At 39.9% G+C, this 17658-nt stretch overlaps 2 protein-coding genes across 3 annotated transcripts; both read left to right on the top strand.

Moving 5' to 3' along the window:
- The first annotated feature begins 1305 nt into the window (after positions 1-1305).
- On the top strand, positions 1306-6899 carry LOC127601544 (calcium release-activated calcium channel protein 1-like). Its single transcript, XM_052066869.1, has 2 exons — positions 1306-1660; positions 3634-6899. Exons 1-2 carry the CDS (start codon positions 1547-1549, stop codon positions 4177-4179), a joined length of 660 nt encoding a protein of 219 aa, XP_051922829.1. The 5' UTR covers positions 1306-1546; the 3' UTR covers positions 4180-6899.
- Positions 6900-7057: 158 nt separating this feature from the next.
- Positions 7058-17374, top strand: LOC127601542 (histone-lysine N-methyltransferase SETD1B-A-like). 2 transcript variants are annotated; one of them, XM_052066865.1, is made up of 18 exons: positions 7058-8378; positions 8588-8740; positions 8823-8927; positions 9005-9275; positions 9373-9485; positions 10239-11204; positions 11317-11922; positions 12000-12098; positions 12164-12224; positions 12300-12496; positions 12793-12919; positions 12993-13343; positions 13424-14356; positions 14501-14661; positions 14742-14861; positions 16434-16553; positions 16810-16947; positions 17020-17374. In XM_052066865.1, the coding sequence occupies exons 2-18, from the start codon at positions 8603-8605 to the stop codon at positions 17191-17193; spliced, it is 4680 nt and encodes a 1559-aa protein (XP_051922825.1). In that variant the 5' UTR covers positions 7058-8378; positions 8588-8602; the 3' UTR covers positions 17194-17374. The 2 variants fall into 2 exon arrangements, with proteins under 2 accessions (XP_051922825.1, XP_051922824.1); XM_052066864.1 differs by having other exon boundaries at positions 7058-8740.
- The last annotated feature ends 284 nt before the right edge of the window (positions 17375-17658 follow it).

Raw genomic sequence — 17658 nt, 5'->3', positions numbered from 1 at the left:
AAGCTGTAGCGTCCATTAACGAAAAAGAGTCCCATGTAAATTCGTAAAGAATATAACTTGATTGCTAATATTTGGCAATCTAAGTAAAAAGTTTTTTAAAATGACAACTTACATTTATTTTTGTAGGAGAATAGGTATCTTCATCATCATTTTTACAAGAAAACAGAGAAAGGGGAACTCGGAAGGGGAATTGTGTAATTGTGAAATTTTTGCATTTGTTCCATTTCCAGTTTACATTATCCAAACCTTTTTAATTTACTGCGGACATTATGTATTCAAATTTCATTGTATGTACCTCCAAAATAAAATGAGATGCGACAAGAGCTGTATTAAAATTGTACATGAAGAAAGTTATTATTAATTGCTACCATTAGAGATATATTTTAACAATGTGTTTATTTTTGTATTTTTGTAGTTTGCAGAAATGTACTCTACACACAATTTCTGATATTCTGGCCACTAATTTGCTATCAGAAAACTAAAAAAGGCCTTCTTTGCTGGCCTCAACCTAATCTAAAGCAGTGCCATACACTTCCAACTGAATTTGAAAATAATTATTTGGTCCGAAAAATTGAATTAATTTATTCTCAACAATCTATCCTCTTAATCTTGTGACCTTTCTTTTGGCTTCACCTTCACTGCTCAGTGCTTCCATACATGTGGTCATTTATTTATTTATTTATTTAGATCAGATTTCCAATAGAACTTGTTGTGTTGGCCGGTGTGACAAAGATAACCATGCAACTGTTTATTTCAGCAATCATTAATCCTCATAATGGCAGCATGCTTGGACATTTTTCTGTCCTGTGATTGATTGGTCTGAGTAAAAATTACAGCCAACAAAAGCAAAAGACGTCTGTAGCCATTTGTCCACACTTATACACATTAGCATGATGCCGTTTATTTTATTTTATTTCGTTTGTTTTGAGTTTCAGTCATGTTATTCGACGACATGAAAACTGCTCCAGATTACGAATGATGGTTACTGTTATTGCGACATCATAGTGTGCTATGAAGAAGTGGGTTAAATCGGCTGAACGCCCAGGTATCAAGGAACAGTTTTCAAAATGGTACACCACTGCAAAATTCAACCGCAATATTAAACACACAGTAAATGTTTTTACATTGATTCCACTCTCACAGTGCCAACGACAATTAACATCGATACCTTTTTGCAAATGTAAAGTTTTAATTCAACTGTTGTGCGGGATCCGTCAAGAGACTTTTACTTTACCAAGCAGCTTGGGCACAAATTCGTACCCATTACCCTTCCCGGACGCTAGGGGCCATTCTTGTCCAGCTCAGCTCAGCACTGCATTGAATTGTGGGTAAGTAGCTCATATTTCTGACAGTCAGCTGTTGCAGGAAAGTTTTGTCATGGTCGGATAGCTCTCTCTTTTTCCTCTCTGTGTTCCTCTTCTTGCACTGTCTTCAGCGACCACTTGCTTTCCTTCCGCCTTTTCCGTCACTGCAGTGTTTAACACACAAGATAGACAGCTGGTCAACTCCAATTCTACGCCAGACGAAAACTTCGGAACTTTACGGAATGAGTTTGAACGAACATTCCTTGCAGGCTCTGTCATGGAGAAAATTGTACTTGAGCCGGGCCAAGTTGAAAGCCACCAGCCGCACTTCAGCTCTTTTGTCGGGATTCGCGATGGTAAGTTATTTTAGCGTCTCTGCTTCCTGGAAAACGAACATGCTTCCACTGCACACGAGTGTTTTCAAGGTCTTGTTGCTGTGCAGTGCTGCTCCCCGCCTAAACACTCCCGCAATGACCTCGTTAGTCTTAGTTTGATTGTAATTAGTAGGAAACAGTTTGAAACACACACGCACAAAAAGAGTCGCGCGATCCGAAATTGCCAAGTGACTTGGTTTCACAAACATCACCAAGTAAATGGGTCATAAACGGATGTTCCGGTGGTGTAAACAGGGCCTACCTGCGTACCCTTGGTTTTGTTTTAATGTGGAAGTACTGTATAATAAGTAGAGGGAATTGATTGTGAATACGTTTCCGAATTATACATTCACTGAAGATACTGTACTGCATATTGAGTAGCAAGGTGACGATCAAGTAAGCCCCAAATATGTGCATTACTGCAGTTAAGTTCGCGTTTAGAAATGTCCTCTCATACTGTATGAATACACTTGTACTCGTGTACTATTTAAATTCCAGGTGTTTGTGATCGGTAAAAAACAGACCCACGCAAGATAATTCATTATGCAAAGAACGCATTAGATTCGCAGAATAGAATAAGGTAGGCTTGAAACAGATTTGTAGCCCAAGTCATTTTGTTTGTTTGTTGTATTTCCTGTACTGCAAAGCACGGTGTTAGTTATTTCGAGCTTTATGTGATGTATTATTTTAGGGTTGTTTGACTCTCAATTTCACTGTAGACTTTGCAGCACTTTTAATTTTTTTATTTTAGTCTCCTGTAATTCATTATCAAAATAATTATTTCACAAAAGGAACCAAAAACCACCCTACCTTTCAGTCCTCAACATACCAGTCTGGAAAGGGGTACAAAGGGGTTCTTTTGAAAAATAAGATTGCTCACTCTCTACTTTGGAAGCTCTCTATGGGCGATTGTCTTGACTCAACTCAACTCAACTGTATTTATAGAGCACTTTCAAACAGCCATCGGTGCATACAAAGTGCTGTACATGGAGCAACTAACATATGACGACAAAATTATCAGGAAAAGCCTACTTGAACAAGATGATTTTGAATGTGGAGCTGATAGAGCTGGTAGGGCTGGACGGTTAAGGAAAGAATAATCATAATTGTGTTGATTGAGATTTAAATTACGCTTATTGAAACATTTGTAATTATTTTTAAAACATAGCATTTTCTTAAGTACTGAAACTCAACTACTCAAACCATCATCATAGCCTCATGCGGGTTCATCCCTGAACGTTGAACACTTTATTCTTGAGCTCTCAATTCTTTTTGTCAAGTACAAAATGATCTTGTACATTTGTGAAGTTCAAACCTTCTTTCATTTTCATTCTGTGACATCCACATCTTTGATCCCTTCCGTTTTTGCACACATTGTAGCCTTCAATAAACATTACCTTTATCTCTTTATCAAATTTATTTTTATTTTATGTTACTTTCACAAGTCTTGGGACTTACTGGAGCTAACCTGAGATCACAAGGATTGTATTTCATTCAACGTTAAATAAAAATGTGTGTTGGTACAGTATGGCAAAAAAGTCTTTGGATCTTGGTATCCTTGACATTTGAGGAAAGGAAAATTCCAATTGGTTGATTCCATTCAGTAAAGTGAAGACAAAAAATGTACTTTAGTTGTATTGTGCAATATGATTCATGCAGTTATTCAAGGCACACTCATGTATATTGTACATAATTCCAATTATATTTTCAAACAAACAAATAAATGACTTAAAGTAAGTAGGTCACTTGGACCTCGTCATTTTAAAAGTGGCTCGCATGCTGAAAAAGTGTAGGTGCCCCTGATGTCCATTTATCATTTACCATAAAGGTAATGTATTGCAATTTAAGGTATACACAACTGAAAAGAAGCCCCACTGCCAAGTATTATGGGTTAATTAAATATTTAAACATCACTTTTGTTCCTGAATGCAATTCAATTTTTTTTTTTTTACCAGGTTGCCATGGTGGAGGTACAGCTGGAAAGGGACTATACTTATCCTCCAGGGTTGCTGATCGCCTTCAGTGCCTGCACTACAGTACTAGTCGCGGTGCACCTCTTTGCACTCATGATTAGCACCTGTATCCTCCCAAATCTTGAGGCAGTCAGCAATGTTCACAACCTCAACTCGGTGAACGAGTCTCCCCATGAGCGTATGCACCGTCACATTGAACTGGCCTGGGCCTTTTCCACTGTCATTGGTACCCTTCTCTTCCTCACAGAAGTGATGCTCCTCTGCTGGGTCAAATTTTTACCTCTGAAAAGCGACACAGAAAAAAATGGCACCATAAGTGCTGGCCAAGCGGCAGCCATCGCTTCCACTTGCATCATGGTACCTTTTGGCCTGGTTTTTATTGTGTTCGCTATTCACTTTTACCGCACACTGGTCAGTCACAAAACTGACCGGCAGATCCGAGAGCTGGAGCAAGTTATTCGGCTGCAGAACCAATTGGATCACAGGACGGAAAATGATGACCTGAAGACTGTTGACCATTTCGCTTGATTAATTTGCTTGCTTGCAGGACCATGGGACATTCAGCAGTGCTTTTTGCTATGATGTTAATTTTTGTGGACAATGCTTAAATAGTCATTTTCCTCTTCCAAGCACGGAAGGGTTCTTGATTTCCTGTTTACGTTATTTTTGCATATTATTTTAATTCGAAAAACACGAGACATGCTGCATTAGTTCTGAAGCTTTGATAAGAACGGCCATATAAAATTGAACATGCTCACACAACTCACATGGAGGAATTCATGTGGTCATTACCATTAACATAATACAATTTTTGATATGGAGGAATATTCTCAGTTTTGCATTATCAAAAATTCACAGTAAGAATTTGTTGTTGGGCTGCCTACTATCAACAGAACATTTCTGACAGATCAAAAACTGTTTAAGGCAAATCTCCGTATTCACATTGTTACACATACAATATTGCGGATGCACACATGCCACCTATTCACAAAGCTTAATGGACATCGGTGGCCTAGTTTCTGTGGAATCCTGCTCACACATAAACCAACAAAGAAGAAAATACTTCTCATGATGATGCATGTTTTAGTTGAACTCAAATTTAAGATTATTTAGTGTTGATAATCAGGATGACATTTCTGTTGATGATGGATCAGTATGTCATTTTTTTATCTCATGGTGTGTGGAGTTGGTTTTATTTTTGGATTCAGATCGAGGTACTCAATTGTCAATACAGATGACTGTTAATTTTAATTTTATTACAAGCTTCATTTAAAAATATATTTTTAACCTGTAGGAAGGTGGTAATATGTGCGTGGATCTACATAATGTGATCGTGGCTCTAAATAAGTGGTTTTGCATGCAATTTGCTAGTCAGAATTTGCACCATATCAAAACGCATTGAATGGCGAAATTCAGACTCGCAGACATATATCGCACCACGATAACATACATGTTATCGTGGTGCAAGGTGCTCAAATGACGTTAGGCCGTCGGAGGTCAAGGCAAGCTCAGTGCTACGGTACATACGCCACACTGGCGAGTTAACAGCGATCTTTGGCTTGCTGCGTAGATGGAAAACAGGACCGAAATCGGAGTTGTGTTACGTTACAGCATATGTCAGCTGTAAGGATTGGTCGATAATAATAAAAGTTTGAATGTAATATAAGATATTTATATCACAAGGGTTAACAGAGAACTTGGAGAGTTTTTATTCTGACTTTTGGGGTCTGCATAATAAATGTTCTAAAAATTATATTGCAGTTAGTGTTTTCATCTTTTCTTTAAATATATACAGTTTTGCTAAAAAATGCAATCCATTCAGTAATGATAGAATATATATATATATATATATATATATATATATATATATATATATATATATGGGATTTACCTACCAAAAAAAAGATCAAACGATCCTCAAAATTAGAAAGTTGCTCATCAAGAACTCATCATGAAGTAATTTGATTTTTGTACCCCACAGCGAGTTATTTCAAGCTTTATGTGATGCATTGTTTTAGGGCTGTTAGACTCTCCATTTCTATGATCACAGAAGACTTTTTTGTATACTTAATTCAAAATCAGAATAATTATTTCACTAAAGAAACCAAAAACTACGCTACCCGTGACTTCTCAACATAAATTAGTACACCCCAACAGTTGTTGAGTTTTCTTTCAGAATCAATATACTGTATTCTATGGCAAATGTGAGATTGTCAATGTGGATTCAAAAATGGATTTTCCTCTGAGCTTGAATTTATTGTTACAATATTTAAAAAAATGAAAAGATATATTTTTGCTAAAAGAAAATTAAAACGACGTACGTTGTATTATGCACCACTTCAGTTCTCACCATGAAGATTTACAAAGCCCATTTACATGGTTGAACAAAATCACAAACATTAAACCAAAAAATAAATAAATTAATGACTGTCATAGTGAACCCAATCATTAAAATAACTTTTGTTCTTGTATTTAATGAATAATAGCTTAAAAGCAGACCTTTCATGGGGCATATATTACTCTGTTGAGCACTGTAAATGAGCAACATCTTAGCTGCAAGAAACATGCTCAGTGGTTAACAGAAATTATGAAATGGAAGTCCTTCAGCCACAGCTCTGTAGCTATATTCATATGGTAGCATTGAGAAAACTCTTCACAGCATTTGTTTCAAAAATATAATTAAATAAACATGCTATTCATTTTCACAGATTGTCAGTTATGCATGTTTTTTGGAAATGTCTGGAAAATGTATCTTAGTTGATAGTTTATATACTTCAGCATGCTTGCGTGTTGCAAATGTTGATAGTTTACATACTTTAGCATGTTCACATGTTGCAAATTTTATTTGATGTGGTATGTACATTGTTGTCCTGTGGTGGCACATGTTGAATTCTGTTAATGTGTTTTTCTTCTATTCTTTTGTTTGGGCACCAAGACTCTGGTTATGATGAAATGAGTGATGTAGTACATGCATGCTGGTATGCAAATATGAATATCACTTACTCTGGGTCATGTCACGTGACAATCTGGGCAAAGAGCCTCTCAGCCCACATCTTGTGACTTGTTTAGAACAGATAATTGCTCTGTTCCATAGGTTGACTTTTGTGGTTTATTTATTCAACTGATTGTATTGTGGTTTATACAGAGGTTCCATGAATGTATACTATGTAGTGCAGCAAATCTGGTGAGCTTTACCAAGGTGATGTTTGTTGCCAATTTCAAAATAAAACGCGTTTTGTGTTACTTAACCGCATTTTACCTCCGTCTTTGTACTACCAGTAATTCCTTATATGGTGTTAAAATTCAAAGACAGGAGTGTGTCCACAAAATCATGTTATGCACTGTCTAAACATTAATGATAATCTTGCAGATTAACATGATGACCTTTTGGAAGGGGCAAGATCACACTGCTTTATGACTCGATATGAAAGTTTCATACTGTGGTAACGCCATTCATTAGTGTCATGCAAAGATACCTTTTTGGGACAATGGCATTAAAATAATGTGAAAATGCTCAAGTTTTGTCAGCTTTGTAGTGTCTTACAGTTGGAAATACTTGGAAGAACTTCGATTTAGTGGGCTGTCATACAAAAACAACCTTGATGTCTTCTTGCTGGGTGACGCGTGGTGTGTTGTGAACTTCAGATTCTTCCTGGCTTGTGTTTTGAGAAAAGACATGTACACCCCTTAACTGGCTGCACTATCCTGTCAGTATATATTATGAAACAACTCAGAGATAAACCTTTCCGAAGACATTTGGCAGAGCTAAGTTCAATCTATTGTTCACCATCCTTAAGTTTTCATTGCATAAGACAATATTATTTTCTTTTTTGAGCGTAGGAGAGCATCACATAAACGTTAGCATTGGTTAATGGGCTCATGCACAGAGTATCACTGTTAAAACTGCTGGATCAAAAATAACCCAATTTGAGTAAAAAACCAAAAAAAAGGACCGAAATCAGCCAACTCGAATTAACCAATGTAGCAGGTTGGTCCGTTTTTTACCCAAATTATTGTTGTTAGTTTTTTGACATAGCAGTTTTAAGATCTAACCAATACAAATTATTATTTTGCTGCTGGGCGAATTGAATCAGCCATCACACAGAGTAATACGATGTTACTGCATTGCATTAGTCTCTGTTGTGTTTACATTGCATTCTATTTACATAATTTGTTTTAGGATAGACTGTATATAATCTGTAAATACATTTTCACCAATAATTAAAGTTTAAGTGCCTGTGTAATAAAGGGGACTTATTCAAGCAAGACCCATTATTTGTAGTAAACGTTACCAAAAAAAATAATGTTTCTTGTTTATTTAGATTTCAACAGTATTGTCTATTGATTTTCAAGGCAACATATTTATTTTCATGTTTCATTTGAATCAAAAAGAAGAAACTGCTTGACAATTAAATGCTCAACGTAAGGAGACGGAAATAGATGATTGTTAAAATAGAATAATCAGCTGTGTTACGTTTTACCTCTCAGAATCATCAGGTCGTTATGAGTGATCGGGGTAGGCCGACGCGCGGTAACAGAAAAGGCTGCGAAGCACTGGGCTCGTCACTTGTTCGCTTTTCCGACGTGCTCCTCCGCCTGGACGAAAGAACTACTTTACTCATGGCGGATGGATCTCCCCACCAACCTGGGCAACGTACGCAGGCTACACCTGGCTGGAAAAAATAGTCGAATATAGAATGTCGGCGCATGAAAAGATACAAACATAGGTAAGTAGTTAATATATTTTATTTAGGTTTGAAGAATTGCTTTGGCTTTCAAGTGCTATTCGTGTATGTAGAGACAAGTTTACAGGGGGATGCTGTTTGCATCACCGCATCACCTGTTGGGGCGTATAAACCTCCATCGCAGTCACGAGCGAATCGCGAATTTTGCAGACGCAAATTGCAATCGCAGGGTGTATTTGTCAAAATTGCAGGTTTGGACGAATGTAATGGAAAGCGAAAAACGAGTTTTAGAGAGAGAATCACCACGTCAGTCCTGGAGAAGTTGCAAGCTGATTATTGATCCCGCTCTCACAAAAGGACTGTACAAAGTGTACCGCTATGATGGGCACGATTTTAATATTGCCGTAAGCCTTTCAAAACATTATTGTTCTTCAGCTCCCTCGCCATAAACAAACCCATAACAGGTGTGTTTCTTCCCAACATCAGGTTGATGACTTGGGTTTGTTTCCAGTTGATTCAGTGAAAGATCCACGCATCTGCCGCATATGGAGTAAATGTGTAAAGACTGACCTTTCGGTTCCCAGATTTAAGGTAGCCTTTATGCCACCATAATTTTGTGAACATGCACACTATTTCCCTGTAATTTCTTTGTGTATGGCTCCTTTCAGATAGATGAGTTTTACATTGGCCCTGTTCCTCCCAAAGAAGTGACATTTTGCAGGCTAAATGACAACGTCAACAAGGCCTTCTTGACTAATATGTGTATGAAATATGGCCACACGGAAGAAGTGGAAATTTTCTACAATCCAAAGAACAAGAAGCATTTAGGTATCGCAAAAGTTGTTTTTGACACTGTGAGGGCTGCAAAGGACACTGTTCATCACCTTCATCACACATCAGTGATGGGCAACATTATCCATGTGGAAATTGATCCAAAAGGTAAGGAGGCTTTTCCACTATCTATGTTGAAAGGAATTAATTTTACAATGTTTTTTTTTCTTAGCTTTATAGTGACTTGTTGGGTATCATTCAACAGGTGTAAACAGGGTGCGCTACCTCAAACTTCTCTATGAGGGTGTCTACACTCCGCGGAGCTTACCAGTGGGTAGCAGTGACAAAAGTTATCAAAATGTAATCGACAATATACTGGTATGTGCAGTATTTGTGAACACCCAGTACAATTGTTGTTTGCTTTTATTTCTTGAGTGAATGGTGAGCACTATAAACAGATTTGGATTCAACCAAACAAGATGTTGTTCATGATGGTTATTAAAAAAAAGACAATTCTTTCACAAGAAAACGTCACAGAATATCAGATAAAAATGTGTGCATCCACCCACCCCAATTTTTTTGTGATATATAGTCCTACATGACTGTTTGAATTAGGGCTGAGCGATATGGCCTTAAAATAAAATCTCAGAATTATTTTCCCCACAAAACTTAGATTGCTGATTTAAATCCAATTTCCGCCTTTACTTTTAGAATAAGCAAATGACTGATTACATGCACAATAAAAAGAGATGCCATGCATTTTCAATGTCTGGCTGAAAACACGCTAACAATTTCATCCAGTCCCATCTCATCAATGAAAACTCACATATGTCAGGTCATATTTTAGTCATCAAAGAGCCACATTTAGCTAACCATCATCTCTTTATCATTATGGGAAAAAAAGGGGCGTTAACGAAATCATTTCATCATTGTTGACTAAAGCAAAGTTGCTTCTAATATATTACCTATGCTCTCAGTTGAGGAAGTCATGCAAAGTTATTATTAATTATTAATTGTGATTGAATATAACAGCAAGTTTTGACTCAGGTTTTAGTCAGGAAAAAAAATTAACTGAAGCCATTGTTTTAGGACTGTGACGAAATGTGACATTTGCTTACCTATTTCTTGCAGTGCACTTCAGCCACACAGCGAAAAGGAAGCCCAAGCAGCTTCATTACTCCACTCTCTCTTGACACAGCGTATTCCAGTATTAGTCGGGATACACCTTCCAGCTTTGGGTTAACTCCTTGTTCACAGGGAACTCCACACACCCCTAGCTTTTCCGCGACTCCTCTCTCCCAGGACTCATGCTATTCCAGTCTTCAGGGCACTCCGATCCTCCAGGGGGAGCCCATGACTTGCAGCGTTCACAAACCAATCAGTGAAGAGCTTTGTTGTCGTAAAGTCCCAAGGTTTTACTGGGGAGCCGGTGAAGTCTCAGAGGTAGACTTAAAATTAAAGAACCGCCAACCTCAACCTTCCCTTCCACTGTTTACTCAGAGTAGCAAGCAGAAGCTTGAACCATGGCGGAAGACTGAACACCCATTTGGTCAGAATCATGTAAAGCATTCCTCAAAATTTGTATCCCCTGGCCCAGGGTCGAGGAATGCGGTCACAACCACCTCAAAAGTGTTACCTATAAATTCTTTGAGCCTCTTGTGCCTCAACTTGGCAGCCAGCAAGCAGGCAGAAGTGACTTACCCACACAACAACCATGCAGATTTACCTCAGTCCCCAGTGAACTTTATCCCGACAAACACGCAACCAGAGGCAGAGACATTAGAAGTCCGAATACAAAGTTTGCTGACCAACAGCCAAAGTTCACATACTTTGAAAGCCGATGTGTTCTGTGAGGACCGCCCTACCTCACCAAATTCACTCCAGAACTCCCCACTCTCAGATGGCCCAAATAAGATTTTGGCAGATTTGAATCCAACACCACTCCTCGAGGAGGATGAAACTTCCCAAGCAGTTTTTTTTCTTACATCCCAAAGAAATAAACAATGCCCCTCTCCATTAGATTTCACACATTCTGAAGGAAGCGGAGATGGAAACAGTAAGACAGATGCAGAAAGGTCCCTGACACCATGTCCTCAGGTAGGTATTCTCTTAATCACAAAAACATTGTGCTATTTTTCTGAGTTGTATTGAACTCTTACAACTTTCTCTCATTTGTCAGGTCAATTAGATCTATTGTTGTCTCTTTCAGGAGCTTCAGTTATCAAATGTGGACAAAAGAAACTGTGACGTGTTGAAAGATGGTATATCTTGTGCTCAGCCTCCCTGCAACACTCAGCAGTCCAAACATCCACTTGCCATCACATCTGCAGGTCACCATCCACCATTTGCCCCTTTATGTTTCCTCAATCCTTCATTTGCCCCTGTTCCGCCTTGCCTGCCGAATGGCATCGTTCACATTCACAATCACAGTAGCATACACTTTCAACCACTTTCTAACTCCCCGTTACTCCGGCCTCCTTTGATGCCATGCTCTGTGCACACGTACCCGTCATCCCCACGACCTTGTTTGATTTTGGACCAGTGCAACCCAGCAAGGCTTGGAAATGTCCCCTTACCGCCTTCTGCACCGCCCTGGGCCACTTCACCTTTTCCTTGTATCAACCCTTTCATGCCACCATCAGACAACACACTCATGAGAGAAAACCCACGTAAAGTCACACTGGGAAAAGTTTTAACTGTGCTCATGGATGAACTGAAGTCAATTATCAAGAGGGACATCACTCGCAGAATGATTGAGGGAGTGGCATTCAAGGTGTTTGAGGACTGGTGGGACAATCAAGAGAAGAAAACCAAGGTGAATTCTTCTTTGTTTTTTTTCATAATGCATCTATTACCGTCCACTTCTTTTAACTGATATTTTATCTACGAAAGGTACCAGTTGCGTCTTTAAATAATAAGAAAAACAAATGTGTAAGTCCTCTAAATCACATTACTGGCGAGCGCAAGAAACCTGCCCTTTCCTCCTTCAAGGTAAGCATTATATTTGTAATAAAACAGTAGAATGGAACACTGAAAAAAAATATTTTGCAATGCAGATTAAGAAGAAAAGAGATGAGAGTCTTGCAACATCAGAAGTGCTAGAAAGTAAAGATTCTGGTAAGTAATTTTGTTTTTTTAAATAAATGAATTCAACTACTGTTCCACGTAGCCTTTTTCATGTGATGCCTTTAGATGCAACCCAAGGGGATAATATGTCGGAATCAACATTTGAGAGACGCAAACGCAGACACGCAAGACCACTTGATCTCGATAGTGATGATGATGATGAAAGAAATGAAGAACACAAGACACATCAAGCCGAGGAAAGGGAAATTGCAACAGACAAAGAGGAACAGGCTGGGCCCAAAGAAGATGCAGTGCACATTTTGGTAAATGACAAGTTACAGGAAAACCAATCATTATTGATTCCTGTAATTGGTTATTTTTTTCTGGTGCATTTGCAAAAGCAGAGAGTAAGTCATGGAACAAATTTATTTCTACAACGCGTTTTAATTTTGAAGAAAACTCAAAGTTTTATATGAAGGAATAAAATACAACTTTTTTCTGTATAGCTGTAGAAGTATTTTGGCATTGACATTTTTTTTGCATTTTATGCATGACACGCACTGGCACACATTAAGAGACAAACGTAACAGATGATGATGATACCATTTCTGTATCTCAGTGTGACAGAAAAGACCATATCGACAATGTTGATGGCAATCATCTGGAAAAAGAGAAGGCGATCGAAAAAGACATGGAAGCTGAAGACACCTGCTCAGTTCTTGGTGAAGTTCTTTCCTCTGGCAGTGGTATGTTGAAAAGTAGAAGCGTCTGCTACTGTACCTTGTAGTATATTGACCGCATTTTGTTGTGCTTTTGTAGAGATGTATTCAGAGTCCAGCTCCTCTGAGGTCTGCTCATCCGACTCAGACTTCCCTGACTCTTTTACTACAGAGAGCGTTGATGACTCATCCTACTCTAACTTCAGCTCTGATGATGATGATGATGATGATTTAGGAGACAATGTCAAGGATGACGAGGAGTCCATGGAGCTTGAGCCTCCTGTGACACCCTCAGCCCCACTCACCCCTGGTGCTCATATGGAACTCGCGGACTTGTCAAATATGGAGAAAGCAGAGGAGAGCCAGTATTTGCACCAAGAGCAGGTAATGATGCAGCTGCATTTCGCGAAGGCACAGGACCTACAGCCCCCATCACACACTGGACGTCCAGGTAATTTCTCTTAAGACTTAAAGAATGATCTGTATAAACAACATAAAATCGTTTGATGTGCTCTTTTATTGTCTCGGTAGCAGTGGCTCTGGAACTTGATCTGGAGAAGGAGGGACATGAATGGAACTTGGGTCCTCCGGAGTATACCTCGAGGCCTCTCACTCCTACCGGCTGCTTTTTTGACAGTGACCCCGACTTTTTGATCAGAAGCAAACCAACATCCCCAGTTGCGGTGGAGGTGGAACGACCCTGGACCCCAGGCAAAGGCATAGCCTCTCAATTAGGAAGTGAAGAATCAGAAGATGACAATCTCTCACGAACTATCAGTGAGCTAGATCTGCCATCAGATAGATCTTTGTTATTCCCGGAAACACCCAAGACCCCAGGTCGAGAAGACACGAGTGTGTGGCACCCTAACAGAGGTGAGAGGATCTCAAAAAGTCCAGATTCTGAGGGCACTACACCAGAGGATGCAAGGGTAACACACACACATTCATCACCGTTTAGCAATCCATTTATATTAGCACCAAAGACTCCCGGAAGAGATATCCTTCTACCACGAAAAGCCTTAGTCCACAGAAGAAAGACTGAAAAAGCGCACACCTCACAACCTCTTTTATGGGATGAATTCCTTGGAATGTCATCTCCATGTCACCTATCTGAGTCTTCATCTGATGGCGGAGGAGTTCGAACATGGTCAGGTATGAGAGCGATACCTCTGCAAGGACTGGAGAACGTGCCAGGTCTTCTCTACAAGGGAAGTAGGAGAGATACAAATATGAGACGTAAATGGTGCAAGAGACTCAAAAGGGGTTGGAGGAACCAGCATTTTTCTCGTAGTTGTGCTCGCAAGTGGCGTTCAGTTCGGGAGGAGAGGAGGATACTTCACAGTATATGGAAAGATGGTCTGGATGAAGAGGATGGGAGACTGTTGCGGTGCACTTATGAAAGGCTGCAAGGGCAAGATGATGAGTGTAGCTGGCTTAGTGACACGCTCTGGATCCCTCATCCTCATATCCTTTTCTGTTACCACTTTGTTGTGAGCATTTACTCATATAGGAAGGTGTTGTTCACTTTTGCATGTGGTGTATGTAACTGGTTCAACGTGATAAAAAGGCTCATTGCTCATGTGTATCATGTGCTTAACTGTTGCTTACCGACTAAAGTTATGGAGAAGAATGAAGGAAACCAATCACGTCAGCAGAGGCACATCACGGGCTCAGCCCGAAGCGAAGGCTTCTACAAAATCAACTGGAGGGATAAACTTGAATACCTCAAACAAGCAAGAACTACTGAACTTCCCTCAACAAGATCTCAGGTGTTTAACATAGCAAAATGTGAGTCTACGCGTGCCGGACAGTCATCACTATGTGTAACATTAGTGCGTGCTTTTCCAAGTTGGAACTTCTGCCGCAGCCTACTGTACTTCGGGCCGGATCAGACTTCAGGTCAGAACAGCGCCGTTTGCTGTCATCGTTGAGCTGCGATAGTGACCTAGTCAAGTTTAACCAACTCAAGGTTTGTGAACTGAAGAATACACTCACTAACCTCTTTCAACTTTTAAATGAAATTTCTAGAATATGAATGACATATAACATGACCAAACCCACTAAACATGTGAGCCGTGATGGTCGTTACATGAGCCCTTATGCATTGTGGTGTCATTTTCAGACAACAGCAGGTGGCAAAATGGCCGCACTCTCAGATGGATGCTTAGACTTGTGACATACATTTTATAAAGAAAATGAGCTGTCACTTTTTATGGCTTCAGTCAAAACGTTCCGCATATGGCAGAATATGGATGTATTCACAATTAACCAGTCACATTCATCTATCCATCCATTATCCTCACATGGGTCGCGGGGGGTGCTGGAGCCTATCTCAGCTGTCTCCGGGCAGTAGGCGGGGGACCCCCTGAACCGGTTGCCAGCCAATCGCAGGGCACACAGAGACGTAGAACCATCCGCGCTCACACTCACACCTAAGGACAAGTGGGAGTGTTCAATCAGCCTGCCATGCGTGTTTTTGGAATGTGGGAGGAAACTGGAGTACCCGGAGAAAACCCACGCAGACCCGGAGAGAACATGCAATCACCTTCATATTCATATTCCCAACATTCTTATGCCCTCTATTTAATCTAAAATTTAGGATGTTCTCGTACACTTTTCCTGTCCTTTTTTGCTTTGTAGAAGAGGCCTGAAGTTTAGTTAACTTAGTACCAGTAGTTAACTAACTCAATATCAATATAAGGTGACTGAGAGGTCTCCACCCCTCCAAAATTGAGGTTTTCCATTCAACGTAATATAAATTGTATTAAGTAGAAGTTAGACTGGTGGCGGCCCGGTAGTCCAGTGGTTAGCACGTCGGCTTCACAGTGCAGAGGTACCGGGTTCGATTCCAGCTCCAGCCTCCCTTTGTGGAGTTTGCATGTTCTCCCCGGGCCTGCGTGGGTTTTCTCCGGGTGCTCCGGTTTCCTCCCACATTCCAAAAACATGCATGGCAGGCTGATTGGACGCTCTAAATTGTCCCTAGGTGTGAATGTGAGCGTGGATGGTTGTTTGTCTCTGTGTGCCCTGCGATTGGCTGGCAACCGATTCAGGGTGTCCCCCGCCTACTGCCCGGAGACAGCTGGGATAGGCTCCAGCACCCCCCGCGACCCTAGTGAGGACTAAGCGGTTCAGAAAATGGATGGATGGATGGATAGAAGTTAGACTGTTAGAAATGGATATTGTTCAAGTTCCGATGTCATTTTCAATTTTTAAAAAAACTGCCAGCAGACAATTTATATGCAAACAGTTAAATATGTGAGCTTGCTGACAAGTTGGCCCAAGACAGGGAGGAAATTTCTGGCTAATGTTAGCATAATGAGCACATGGTCGACCTCCACTTGCAACATCATTCAGTTAGAAACTCGACTGTGTACTGTACAAATCCTGGATTATCACAATCTCGCAAACTCACAAAAAAGAAGAAAATGCGTTACCAAACCAAGGTTGAACTTCTTGGGCATAATTCAAAAAGATATGTTTGGTGCAAAGGAACCATAATGAACTTTATGTAGGATTCATTCTTCATATTTTCATTCTTCAGTTCCGAGAAAAGAGGATTTGTTTCAGCCGAAGTCCCATCCATGATTGGGGTCTGTTTGCCATGGAAGCCATAGCAGCAGAGGAGATGGTGATTGAATATGTAGGACAAATCATCAGACAGGTGAGAAACAAATAATTGTACGCACCCAACCCTCCACTATCATGTTTTTCAAGGTGTTTCCTCCCCTTGGTACCACACCCCATGAGCATGCGTTTAACTTAATAAAGAAAAAAGTAAAGGGAGCAAGCTCCACAAACAAAACAAGTGAGAGTTGTTACAATGAAGACCTGGCAAAACATCTCTAAGAAGAAAACAGAGAATGATAATGAGCATTACTGTTCTTAAATGAATTAATTTGTATGTTGTTTTCCCTTAGAATATTGCAGACATGAGAGAGCGTAGATATGAGAAGGCAGGCATCGGAAGCAGCTATTTGTTCCGTGTGGATCAGAACACCATCATTGATGCCACAAAATGCGGGAATTTATCCAGATTCATCAACCACAGCTGCAGTGTGAGTACAACTCGCTACTGATGAGTTTGTCACGTAATCGAAATTTCAAATGTTTTTTTTTTTGTCTTACAGCCAAACTGCTATGCAAAGATCATCACTGTGGAGTCTCAAAAGAAGATAGTGATTTACTCGCGGCAGTCAATAGGCATCAATGAAGAAATCACATATGACTACAAGTTTCCCGTTGAAGACACAAAGATTCCTTGTTTGTGTGGAGCAGAAGCCTGCCGAGGCTCTTTGAACTGATCCCATCCGAACAGCCTGTCTTATATCTTAGATGGTCGAGGCACATTGCCTCAGGTACTGCACAAACACGGACAATTTAGATATGCCTCAGACATAACAATCGGACATTGCCAGCAGCTCTCTTGAAGGTTAAAAATAACCTGAGATGCACCAGGAGGACCGACTGAACATTCCCAACCAGCATGTAAGCTATTGTACGATGAAATATGAAGTGATGATGCAAGAGTCCTGTTGACTATTGTTTAAATAATCAATGTACGTATACGCTACAGTCTCACTGGAAAAACTTTAAAAAGGCATCTTCTGGGAGGCTATCTTTGGTTATATATCACGGTAATAAGGACAGTATGTGAAAGCCATTGTTAAACCGACATCTTTGACAAAGGACATACATTTATCAGTTAGGCTTATTATGCAAATGATAACGCACTTTTTCAGTTTTGAGAGGTTCAATTGTGTTTTACT

The sequence above is a fragment of the Hippocampus zosterae genome, chromosome 6 (assembly GCF_025434085.1).
Source record: "Hippocampus zosterae strain Florida chromosome 6, ASM2543408v3, whole genome shotgun sequence".
In the NCBI taxonomy this organism is placed as follows: Eukaryota; Metazoa; Chordata; class Actinopteri; order Syngnathiformes; family Syngnathidae; genus Hippocampus; species Hippocampus zosterae.
This window is presented reverse-complemented; position numbering and strand designations above follow the sequence as displayed.